Source organism: Caretta caretta, chromosome 16, assembly GCF_965140235.1.
Source record: "Caretta caretta isolate rCarCar2 chromosome 16, rCarCar1.hap1, whole genome shotgun sequence".
Lineage (NCBI taxonomy): Eukaryota > Metazoa > Chordata > Testudines > Cheloniidae > Caretta > Caretta caretta.
This window is the reverse complement of record NC_134221.1, coordinates 9,729,702-9,742,588: the sequence shown is the minus strand read 5'-3', so window position 1 is coordinate 9,742,588 and position 12,887 is coordinate 9,729,702. Positions and strand designations below refer to the sequence as shown.

The 12,887-nt window shown below is 49.5% G+C and overlaps 1 protein-coding gene across 4 annotated transcripts in view; it reads left to right on the top strand.

Moving 5' to 3' along the window:
* Positions 1-12,887, top strand: part of ASTN2 (astrotactin 2) — a 604,755-nt gene that overhangs the window by 451,190 nt on the left and 140,678 nt on the right. For all 4 annotated transcript variants that reach the window (XM_048822555.2, XM_075120548.1, XM_048822557.2 and 1 more), the window contains 2 exons: positions 4,022-4,155; positions 5,606-5,754. In XM_048822555.2, coding sequence (XP_048678512.1) covers positions 4,022-4,155; positions 5,606-5,754 — 283 coding nt within the window. The remainder of the gene's footprint in view (positions 1-4,021; positions 4,156-5,605; positions 5,755-12,887) is intronic.

Sequence of the window (12,887 nt, the reverse complement as noted above, 5' to 3'; positions counted from 1 at the left end):
GTGGCAGGAGGGTGGTGTGCGGTGAGGGGGTGGCAGGCGGCAGGGTGCGGTGCAGGGATGGTAGGGTGCGGTGCAGGGGTGGCCGGGGGCAGTGTGGGGTGCGGTGATGGCAGGAGGGCGGTGTGCAGTGAGGGGGTGGTTGGGGGCAGTGTGGGGTTTGGGGGTCACAGGAGGGCAGTGTGGGGATGGTAGGGGGCAGTGGGGAGGGTGCGCAGGTGGCAGAAAGGCAGTGTGTAGTGCATAGGGTTGCCAACTTCCTAATCGCGCAAAACCAAACGCCCCTGCCCCGCCCCTTCCCTGAGGCCCTGATCCCACTCACTCCATCCCTCCTCCCTCCATCACTCACTCTCCCCCAACTTCACTCACTTTCACGGGGCTGGGACAAGGGGTGTGGGCTCTTGGGGTGGGGCCAGGGCTGAGTGGTGTGGGGTGCAGGAGGGGGCTCAGGGTTGGGACAGGTGGTTGGGGTGCGGGAGGGGGTGCAGGGTGCATGCTCTAGTCAGGTGGCGCTTACCTCAAGTGGCTGCGGGTCAGCGGCGCAGCAGGGCTACGGCAGGCTCCCTGCCTGCCAGCTCCAGCTCTGCATGGCTCCTGGCAGAGGGGCCAGGGGGCTCTGCACACTGCCCCACGCCCGCAGGCACCCCCGTCACAGCTCCCATTGCTCACGGTTCCCAGCCAAAGGGAGCTGCAGGCGCTGAGCTAAGGGGCGGGGGCATCGTGCGGCGCTTCTCTGATTGCCGGCCACTTAGGGGCCGCAGAGACGTGCCAGCTGCTTCCGGGAGCTGCGCGGAGCCAGGCAGGGAGCCTGTCTTAGCCCCACTTTGCCGCCAACCAGACTTTTAACGGCGCGGTCAACAGTGCCCACAGGAGCTGCCACGACCCTTTTTGACTGGGTATTCCGGTTGAAAACTGGACGCCTGGCAACCCTAGCGGTACGGGGGTGGCAGGAGGGCAGTGTAGTCACTGAGAGGAAATCCATTGCTTAGCAGACCTTGCTTTGGGCCCAGGTGACTTTCCTGGGCAGCCTGACACAGCTGTCTCTGCAGGCTCCCACCCCATAGGCGCTAGCGGACGTTGAGCTCAGAGAGCTGGAAGCTATTTCCTATTGAGTGGTTCAGGTGTTTTCTCTCTCTTCAGCTCCACCTGGTGCTCTGCTCCGACACGCTGCACATGGCCCCGCTCACTCCAAGCAAGCTCCCCGAGTCTCCCCTGTTGGCTGGAGATGTGAGGGGAGCCCGCACCCATGCGGGCCAGCAGGGAGCTGTAAACAGTGAGTCTATTGCAGGACACATAACATGGAGCAGGAGGAGCAGTTCAAAGGCCAAGGATGATCTAATGTCATTCCTTCCCCATTCCTGGCCTGGCTGGAGAGTACTCTCAGCTCCATGCCCTTCAAATCCTCTTGGAAATCCAACCTTCTCTCTCTCTCAGGCTCCCTCATGCTTTTCTAAAATCCATGTGTCAGTTTCTCCTCTTCTTTCAAAACCATCAGGAAATCCCATCCAAGCTGTGGGCCCATTTAGAAAGAATCATCCTGGGCAGCCACCTATGGCATCGTACCTAGGTCAGCAGTACAGCCCCCCACATCCCCCAGTTATGGAATGGGACTGATGTATTTTTGCTTATGTATTTTTCCTTTTCATTAATTCCTGGTCACATTAGTTATAGCAGACCCTCTGGGTAATACAGAGGTTGAGAGATTATTATGTGGTTGCAACATGAGACAATTCATTCTCATGTATCTGATCTGTCTGTCTGTCTCTTCTAGACATTCTCTAATTGTCTAAAAATACCCTTTCCGCTTTTAGGCTTTTACTTAGGATCTAAAGAGTAATGATGTATTTTCTCTCTCTTTTGCTCTCTTTCTCATCCCCTTCCCTCCCCCCCGCTTTTTATTTTTATTTTTTATTTTTATTTTTTGAGTGGAAAACATTTAATAAATGCCTGGAAGCAGAAATATTGCAGACTTGGGTGACTCAAGGCGCCTTATTATAAAGGTGGTTGCGTGTTTGGGGAAATTGTCAAAATCCCAAACAATAGAGTAAAAAGAAAAGGAGGAGTTGTGGCACCTTAGAGACTAACCAATTTATTTGAGCATAAGCTTTCGTGAGCTACAGCTCACTTCATTAGATGCATTCAATGAAGTGAGCTGTAGCTCATGAAAGCTTATGCTCAAATAAATTGGTTAGTCTCTAAGGTACCACAAGTCCTCCTTTTCTTTTTGCGAATACAGACTAACATGGCTGCTACTCTGAAACAATAGAGTGTGATGTATGTCTCTATTTATACCCTTTTTCTCAATGGTTCGAGGAAGGTGCTTTTACTACAGTGTTGTGTTAAATACCAAATCTGCTGAAGCCATTCCTGTCCCCTCCAAGGGGTGATTTCAGGCTTTAAGGTGTAGCCCTTAAAGTTAGTCTTCTCACGTGGGCCAGGCAGCTGCGGTCGGGCACTTTTGGAGATTTGAAGGGGGTGAAGTAGTGCTGCTTTAAGTACTGGGGATTTGTCAGATCAGAGCTGGCTGGGGCAGGAAAGCCAAGAGAGCTGTTAGGTATATAGGGGACACTGCTCAGAAGTCTGGGGTCCAAAATGTAGGTCTTCTAATACCTTGGGAAAGGAATTGCAAAAGCTAATAGAAGCAGATTTTAAAAAACAATTACAGTGAAGTCAGAGTTTCATTATTGCCATATCTCTTAGAAACCTGAATGGAGGCTGGAACACCTGGGTGCCAGGTGCTGTACGTAGTGGGAGACAGCCCCTGCCCCAAAGAGCTAATGGTCTAAGTAGAGGAGACCGACAAAGGAGGAGAGGGGCAACAGAGGTGAAGCAACTTAAGGTTACGCAGCCGGTGGGAGGGACTCCTGTCTCTACAACCCGGGTTTCCTGAGACCCAGTTACAGAGCTGAACCACTAGACCGGGTGCTGGTTTTGTTTTAAGCGTTCCCCTGCGGTATTAGCAACTCAGCTCCAGCAGCCTGGGGCTAGCGCGTGAGAACCAGGCAGTGAAACTGACCTGCTCTGTCTCTCTGTCCTAAGCCGAGTGAACAGCAAAAAGTGAACAATCATCAGGAATAGATTCTAAGGAAGTTAGATTTTTTAAAAAATGATTTCACCTTTACTAATCTAGGGCCAATCATGCTGTCTGATCCATGAGGATCATTATTGGTTCTGAGGCTTATATTGTAGTATCAGTCCTCTGAGGCGGTAGCAACCGCAGTGAGGAGTTCTTGTCATGTTAATGGCAGTGCATAGGTATTAATAATTTCCATTAGATGCACTCCCTAAAGTGCTTTTACAAACTCTTCTGGTTGTACCTACTAGGGTACCTAGTCCTGCAATTCTTACTCTTGTGAGTAATCCTTACTCAAGCAAGTAGCACCACTCACTTCAGCTGGACTGCTCATATGAGTCAGGAGTGTGTGAGTACAGCATGCATGATGGCCCCTGGGTGCTTTTTATTCAAGAGTCACTCTGCTCACCTTTGAAATGCAGTCAGTTCTGGGGTGGAGCATAAGAAATATTAAAAGTTGGAAGTAAAGAACAGTAGTACATCCTACTGAAACTTCAGGTCAAGTTAAGGGAGCCCAGATTTGTTGGAATTGGGTTTATCCCTGTCCTTCTGCAATAAAGTCCCAGGGGACCACATGGGCCCTTTTACATCTCAAAAGACTCCCTTTGTGGTCAGCGCTGTACAGATACATAAAGAGATACAGACCCTGCTGGAAGAAGTGTACAGTCTAAACAATCAAGACCAAATCATTATCCCCCATTATCCCACAGACGTGGGAACTGAAGCACAGAGTAAATGACTTTCTCAAGGACACATGGGAAGTCAGTGGCAGAGCTGGGAATTAAACCCAGGTCTCCTGAGTCCCATTGCATGCACAAGCCCCTACTTCATCCTTTCCAGATCTAATGACATTGACATTGATAATTGGGGCAGGGTAAGGACTAGGTGTTAGCTGATTTCCCTGAGCTTTCAGCGTTTACATGTTTGTTTCTTTTTAATAAAACTTTCCAGGCCTTCAGGGGAGCCCTGATGAGCTCATACTGGTGCTCAGGGAAAGGAGACGTTATCGAGGATTGGTGCCGATGTGACCTGAATGCCTTCGACGAGAATGGACTCCCAAACTGCAGTCCTCTCCCTCAGCCTGTGTATGTATCTCTTGGTGAATGACTTCTATGTTGTGGTGTGGTCAGCACATACTCAGTCCCCTTCTGGTTTGCTGAGTGGGGTTACGGTTTTGCCCACAGGTGCCTCCTGGCTCCTGCATTCAAACTCAGGTCCCCGGCCCAGTGCATCTTGCTGTGTGACTAAGGCCTTTCAGATATCCTGATGCTGCCTGTGGCCCTGGGAGGTTTCTTTGTTATTTTTCATCACCTTATTAGTACGGCTTGTAGAATGGGATTTAAAACGGTGAAAGAAATGGAATTACAATGCAGTTCATTGTGGCTTGTCAGAGCGAGAACAAATCAGGAGCAAACTGATGAGGAATTAGCTGAAACAGCAGGAAGAGAGACTGGCTTCAGCTCTCCACTAGGAAGAGAACATCGTTTTAGTAAGCCAATACCCTCAGATGGCATTGATTTCCCATCCTGAGCTCAGCAAATACACTGGTACTCTCAGAGCCTAGTTGTTAATAGCCCTGCACCTTGTGTTGTCATTGACTACAGTCCTAAGGGGGCGCAAAGTCGGCATGATTCTGACCTGGTGGCACTTTATGCTCTTCTTTGCACTGGTGTCAGTGATGGTGATGGTGTCCTGCCATGTGTGCAAGGGGCTGAGGTAGATGACTTCTCAAGAACCCTTCCAGTCCTACAATTCTATGATACAAGGCACATACCATGAAGAATCAGACCCCTCTCTCTCTCCTCACACATACACTCCCGTTCTCTCTCTCACACACACACGCTCTCTGACTCACACTTCGTACATATTCATCCCTCTCTTTCTTTTGCTTACACACATTTCTGAGACTCGCTCACAAGCCCTCTTGCACACACACACCCGTACACACTCTTGGACGTGCACACTCTTGCAGTCCTTCACTCCCATTCAGGCACAACCTGAGCTAGATTCTCTCTTCACTTATACCCCATCTGGGTATAAGCTGGGTAGCATGGAGACACACAGAGGGAAAGTTTGACCTTCTTGCTCTCCTCTTTCACTCTCTCGTGCTGCTTGATATCCATTCTCCATAGGGTCACTGAGCTGATCTGAGATTGCAGGGACGTAGTTATGAAGGTGTTAAATGAAAAGGTGGAGAGCCCTTCAGATGGGATGAGTTTAGCCACTCTCAGTCGGCAGTAGGTGCATAGCCCAGAGACACTGAATCAGGAGTCACGAGGCCAAGGTTCTTCAGGGAGCAGGTGGAGGAGGGAACAGCATACAGCAGTATCTGACTCCACCTGGCTGAAAGTTTCCTTTTTTGTTTTTTTTCTCCCTCCGCTTCCTATTGTCTCCGTGTTTCTTGTGTTCATGTGTTTGTGTCTGAATGTGCGAGAGAGCCCATAGGCATATGTTCAGAAGCTGCTTTAACAGGCTGCCTTTCCTCAGAGTGCAAGCTGATCTCCAGGAGTTCTGCTTTGTTTGTGCCCTGCCCAGGTTGCGCTTATCCCCCAGCGTAGAGCCCTCCAGCACCGTGGTCTCTCTGGAGTGGCTGGACGTCCAGCCTGCGATCGGGACAAAGGTCTCCGATTACATCCTTCAGCACAAGAAGGTTGATGAGTACACGGACACTGACCTCTACACAGGTAGGTGAGGACAAAGGGCAGCAGCTCCGGAAATGCCGCAGCAATGTTAACTGATTCTGTGCCCGAGATTGCTGGCCACAGCAATCCGAGCTCTGTCCTTGGGATTTTGTTGGCTTTGTGCAGAAGGGTACGGAACACAGACACCAGCTGGAGTGTAGTGTCAAAGCTCCTGTACCGGGAGTGGCTGCTGAAGGCCTCTGTAGATTCTGTTACTTGGAAAAATGAGAGAAAAGTGTTTGGTAACTACAAAGAAGTTATTTGCATTTCAAAAGTTTTGTAGCAACTGGGCAACCTACAAAACTGAGACCTCAGCTAGAGCTGTGCAAAGCTTCGCTAACAGCACCTGAAACTCACCTGGTTTTGGAGTTTAGCTATAAACACAGAACGTGGACCCAGTCCCCTGAGGCTCGTCAGTGTTTTGGCTGAGACTCAGAGCATGATTCAGGGGCCTGCAGGTCAAGGTGGAAGGATGTGAAACTTGTCGATGGGTCTGGATGAGTAATTAAAAATGATGTATTCTAAAACATAGCACCAAAGGTGTTGAAAGCTGCTGCTCAAGCTCTGCTCGGTGAGAAAACCAGGCAAAACTCGGTTCCTTATCTTGCAATTAATGGAGGATTTGGGGTTCATTTAACTATGAAAGTTCAAAGTTATGGTGCATGTGGGTTTTTCTCTCTCTCTCTCTCTACATTACAGGTTCTTTCTTTGGAACATTGTGTTGCAAATCTCACAGGCTAGGTGGTTTACATGTGGGCGGGGTTGCTTACATTTGTTTTTCCTGGTGCTATCTGTCTCCCCATCCCATGCTCATTGCCGTGCTGTCTGAGCGCCTCCTAGAGGCTACACATGTCAGCGCTAGCAGGGGCTAGGCTCCACCACTGTATGCATTACTAAACCATGCTCTGCAGAAGCCTGAGGAACGGGCCCGGCTGGTGGGCGTCACTCTGAAGTGCTACCAGACAGATTGAGCCTCTCCATGAGGCCTGCACAGATGTGCCCACAGCATCTGCGCTGGTGAGCGTAGCCCGCCAGAAGCCTGCTGGTTCTGAGACCGTTCCCTCACTACTGCTCTCTCTTTGGCACAGGCTCAGCGCCCTCCAGATACTCTTGTGACCGTGTAACACCTCGCTCCAGTCGCAGTCACTTTGACACACCTTTGTATCCAGATGGGTAGCACGGAGGTGTGTGTGCGCCAAGCCACAGGCTGGTGACTAGTAGAGGCTCCTCTTCAGAAAGGCTTTCCGTTGCTGTTGTTGCAGACTAAGCAGGAGCTGGCCATGCGCCTTTTCAGTGCAGGGCAGGGTGCTGGCACCCGCACCAGGGTGGGGCAGGGGGACATTAAAGTGCCTCTGGCTGGCAATGAGCAGAAGACTCCTGATCGTGACTGACGGAGGATGAGTCCTGGGAACCTGGGACTCTGAGTGTGTGATGATTCCGTCAGAGGCGCTATCTCACTGTGATCATTCATAACCAATTCCTTCTCTCAGCTCGGCAGGGGCAAGCCAGGGAAATGCAGGCGAGAGAAGAATTTGGCTATTAGTGGTGGGTGGATTTTTGTGGGTTTATTCACTCTGTAACTTTCTAAGTACCTATGGGCTAAATTCTCTTCTGGTGTAAACTGGAGCAACCAAGGAAGCTGCACCAAATTATACCAGCAGGGATTTTTGGTCCCATCTGTTCTTCCTGTCAGATTTCTCTCTCAGGTATTTATATGGCCCCCATTACTAAGCATCTGTGCTACAGAGGCTAGATTTTCGTTGTCAGGGGAAAGATCAGCGCATCCTTCTGAGGCCACTGATCATTTGCAGGGGCCTCCGCTATGGGCAGTCAGAATTGATGCCCCTCATTTGTTTACACCTCAGTCCCGGTCTCAAAGTAAGTTTCCCTCCCTCCCTGTCACTGACTTCCATTTCCAAAGCTATCCAATGCCGTTGCAATGCCTGGGTTACGGTTCCAGTTTCCAAGCATGGCAGGTTTGTTCTTTGCCTTGGAGGGGCACCCTCAGTATGCAAAAGGAAAGCAACACGGTAAAGGAAGCACTGTGTTTTGGATGGAGATTCCAGATTGTTCACACATTTGTCAGGTGAGGCCAGACAAGGGAAACATGGGGTTTCTTCTTTGATGTGGCTGGACCTCCGTGTGACAGCTGCAGCAGGAAATACAGATTATTATTATTATTTTCTTTTCTTTTTGCCATGTGTTAGACGTGCAAAGAAAATCACTCCCGAGAGCCGCATGCCCCTCACTCTGAACACACAAAAACAGAAACAACGAACAGACATTAAAAAATAAATAAATAAAGAGCAAACCCCAAAATTCTCTCTTCTGTCAGTTGTTTGTATCCAAATGTTCCCTCCTTTCTCAAGCCTGTGGAGCTACTAATTTTAGATGCCTTGATTTTTGGACGTCCAACTGGAGACACCAAGGGGCCTAATTTTTCCAAGGCGCTGAGCTCCGCTGGTTCCGTTGACTTCATTTGGATGTGTGGATGCCCAGCTACTCGGAGAACGAGCCCCTGGGTGCCTCCAGTTGAGTATCTCTCTCTTTCTCTTGCTTTCTCATACTGCTGCCCGTCACCAGTCTCTGTGTGACTTTTGCATAAAATCAATAGCAAAAACCTAAAAACAGGAGCCCCCTGGAAAAGCTATGCTTCCGTTTTGGGGCAAGTTGAGGTTTTTCACTCTTCTTCTCTCAGTAGGGCAGCTGGCCATGCCCCCTCCCACAGAGAGACAGCAGGGTCATTCTGGCAGCACAGCCATACCATCCAAAAACCAGCTATGGTCTTGATGCTGCTGGAGTTTATTCCTGAGATCTCCAGGTCTTAAGAGTGGGAAGATAATCCGTATTTTTTAAAGAAAAATTAGAGTTATAACCTCCTAATATTGTGATTCCTGGCAATGCCCTCTGCTAGCACTGTGCCAACCCACCCTCTGGCTGCATGGCAGGATTTGCTCCTGTATGGCATCTGGCCCTCTGCCTGTCCCCCAAAGGCTCCAGCATCTAATCTCGACAAAACCCTTGGCCTCCTATTCTGCTGGCAAGTGGAAGAAGCCCTTTTCCTGAGCCAAAAATAATTTTATCCTCTTCTTCATCCAGGAGCAGGGTCAGGAGCCAGCTCTGCTTTTTCTTTGTCTCGGTGTGCAGGACAGAGGTGCTGGGGAGCGAGGGTGAGAGAAATGAAGGCCTCTCAGGGAATACCTGCCCACCCAACTCCCTGGCTAAATACACTTTTAAAGGCTTATTACTGGTGCTTAGAAAAACACAGCCCTCAAAACCTTGGATGTTACCAGGACTGTTCTCAAGGTGAATTTGTGTGCGAAGCAAACCATACTTTCAACACCGTGCAATGGCGAGAGAGTGGCTCTCCACTCAGCAGCCAGAAAAGAAGAAGGAAGAATCGCATCCCAAACTGTTCCTTAAAGTTTGTGGAAATTACTCACAACTCCATGTGCGTGACAACTTGGCAGATGAGGGATGCTCTTTGTTCGAACATGAGCTGTTCGAAGGGGGAGAGCGCGCGAGTGAGCGCGCACACTGGCGGGGCTGCTAGCAGATTATGTCATAGACAAAGCAGGCTCTGCACTTGAAAAAAAGAGAGAGAAAATGTGTTTTACAGAGTGAGGTACAAACCAAAATGTCTGTGAACATCTGGAACTAATATTAGGTTTGGAAAATGTTTTCTGTGACTTCAAAACTCCTCTGGAGGAAGGAGTGTAAAGTTAAGAACCTCCGAAGTGGGAAGAAGAGCAGAGCAGCAAGAACCCTGTGCTACGTACTTTTCATTTCTTTATTCTGGTTCCACTTCAGTCCAAATCCCCATCTGGTTCAGACTAGGGTTCCAGGTTATTATTATCGTTCATTGTTATTACAGTAGTTCATAGAGGCCACAACTGATATGGGGGTCTCATTGTGCCAGGTGCTGTACATAATGAGGGACAGTCCCTGCCCCAAATGACTTGCAGTCCAACTAGGCAAGGCAGACAAAGGATGGGTGGAAAGGAAGGACTGTTGTCTCCCTTTTAGAGATGGAGAATTGAGGTTCTGAGAGATAACAGCTGGGATTGCCATGCCCAGCTCTAATGGAAAGTCAATGGAACATAGGGACGTAGGAATGGAGGACTGGAGTCTCTTGAGTCCTCAAATCTAGTCCCCTGTTATTGCAGGCAATTCTGTCATGTAATCTTGTTCAGAAATGTATCACGCTCCATTTTAAAAGTAGATAGGCTCTTTGCCCCCTCCTACTCCTGATGGGAGGCTGTTACAGAGCCTCACTTCTCTGTTGGTTAGATGTCCCCTTCTGATCTCCATCCTCAATATATTCAAGTTCAGGTGTACCCCCATCGGTTTCTGTGCCATTAGATGTGGTCTCCCTGAGCTGCTTTAGAAGATCCCATGCATAATGATGTCCCCCGGGTCCCACAGCAGCCTGTGGCAGAACCAGGCGCTCCAGAGTTTCAGTCCAGGACAAGACCATCCTTCTTCCCAATCCCTGTATACGATGTAACTTGTGGTAGTGCCTGGACACCTCAGTCTGGATCAGCGCCCTGTTTATACTAGACACTGGGCAAGCCCTTGGGAACAGCATTTCCTCCCACCCCACCCCCCCAAGTTTACAGTCTAAGAAGGGGTGAATGGTGCAATTGCCCCCATGAACAGGGGCCAGTGCAGGTCCATGTACCAGTTAAGTCCCACCTAAGCCCTCAATCTAGGGGAGACGTGGGTGCTTAGGCCGTTTGCAGGTCCTCTCCACAGAGGTGAATTTCACCGTGAAGAAGGTTCTTCTCACTCCCCCTACCACAGTTCAGAGATGCAGGGACAGGAGACCAGTGGGGTAGCTTGGGTTTGTAAATGGCCCTAGTGCTGGTGGATGGGGTCAGGCTGGCCGCCCTGGAGAGTGACGTGAGCCCTCTGATTCTCTGCACAACAGGTGTGGCACGGGCAGTGGTGAGGTATCCTTGCCACTTATCCCAAACAGGGCAACCCCTTCAATGGACGAGGGACATTCAGTCTCCAGGCCAATTCAGTGCTAACCAAGGGGCCTCCTTTCCCATCTCGTGTAGGCCACAAACAGCCAGAAGATGGTAACAGTCTTCAGTCCCACATCTCTCGTATCTCTCTCCAGGATGGAAACTCTGTAGTTTGTCCAGGTCGGGTACAGAAGCCTGACCTGCAGGTTGCAGCCCTGCAATCTACTGTGTACAAGGAGTACCTGACAGTCATTCTGGCCATGAGCCGAGTGTTCAATCCAGCAAGCTCGGGGAAAGGCTCCAGAGCCCACTGACAATCCTGAGCCATCCAGGGTACGTCCACACAGCCAGAAAAACCAACCCATGGCAGCTAGTCTCAGAGCCCAGGTCAACTGACTTGGGTTTGTGGTGTAGAGCTAAAAACAGAGCAGACATTTGGGGCTCTCCTGCCTGTGAAGGGGGAGGATCTTGCAGCCCGGCCTCCAGCCCGAGCCCGAACATCTACTCTGCTATTTTTAGACCTGCAGCATGAGCCCCATGAACCCAAATCGGTTGACCCGGACTCTGAGGGTTGCTGCCATTGCTCTTTTTTTGCTGTTGTAGATCTACCTCTCGACTCCTTTTCTCAGGCGCTTGTTTTTAATCTGGGTGAATGGACTCACCAGATCCTGTGTCCATCTTCCAGGTCAGGCCTGGGCACTGTAGCAGTCTAGGGAGTGAGATGTCGGGCTTTGAATGCCCACGTGATATCCCATCACAATCTGAAGAACCACAAATAAGGCCCCTCTTGTGTCGGGGAACCCTGACGTCTCCCGCACAGTTAGAGCAGTTTCCTGCCTTCATATTGTTAGTTGTATCGCAGTCGCACCTAGGAGCTCCGGTTGTGGACCAGGGCCCATTGTGCTAGGTGCTGTACAAAACAGAACAAAAAGATAGCGAGAATTGGAAACTTTTGGATTCTTTTTCAATTGGTATGGGTGGGTGAGTCCTTGTAAACCTCCCCCACACACGCTTCCTGCTGCTGGAGCTACTGTCCCACTACAGGACTTTGTACATGCTTGATAGTTCATGCACCTCCCCTCAAAATCAGTCCCTCCATGAAACTGCTGCCCCATGTCAGCCTGTCTGTGACTGAGGGCTTCTGTCCCTGTAGCTGCTGTCCTGGCATCAAACTGTTAGTCCTTGTGACTCGTCTCCTTTGCAAACAGGCTGTTCAGTGCTGAGGCTTTCAGAGCTCTGTGGCAGAATAGCATCAGTGCATTACACACCTCCATGCCAAGTAACTCCAGCCCCTAGAAGAATGAGAGTTCAGCATTGTGATCCCCTCAAAGGAGGAGAAAGGAACAACCCTTTGGCTGCATGCTCCCTGAGTGACACATGGGTCAGAGAGAAGAAAAGCCTCCTTGTTAACCAGCCCCTGTGTAGGAATAAAGGGGATGATTAAATGTAATGTCACTAATCCCATCTCCTGTTTACCTCATCGGGGGAGGACATTTGGGTGGATTTTTAGGGCTTCAGATAAAAATAGCCACATTAGTAAAGGGTTTAAAAATAAAATAACAAAATGTACTTGTGATGCTGGCAGACCAAGAGCCAGCTCACGCTAAGATTCCCAGGTCTCCACACAACACTGACAAATGTGTAGCTGGAACCAGTCTGGCTCACCTGTGTGTTGGTATTGTTAAGGCAGGCGTTAGAATGATAAGAGTGTGGTTAGTATTTAGACTGTATGGAACACTTGTGATTTCCTGCCTGCATTTATCTCACTCATAACCTCTGTAGCCCATATTTTACGGTAATATTTGAGTGTTTTTGCATTGTAAGCCTCTGTAACCACATATAACACCAGACAGAAGAGAAACATTATCTAAGTGTGAAATGCTGGTCTCCGACACAAGGTGTGGTGTCCAGCCCGACAAGGAAGGCCCGTCAACCTCATGCGGTCTAGAGTGAAACATTAAAAGGGACCAAAGATTTTGTTGTTTACCCCCCTATGCTCCTTGAACTTGAGACTTGCAAGGGAATTCCTGCCATCAGCTGAGTTTGCAACTCACAGCAGAAGGGGAGAAAGGAATAAAAAACCCTAACCAATACAAGATCATCCTTCCTTCTAATCCCTGTATACTATGTACTATAAATTAGGGCTCAACTGGAGTATTGTGTCCA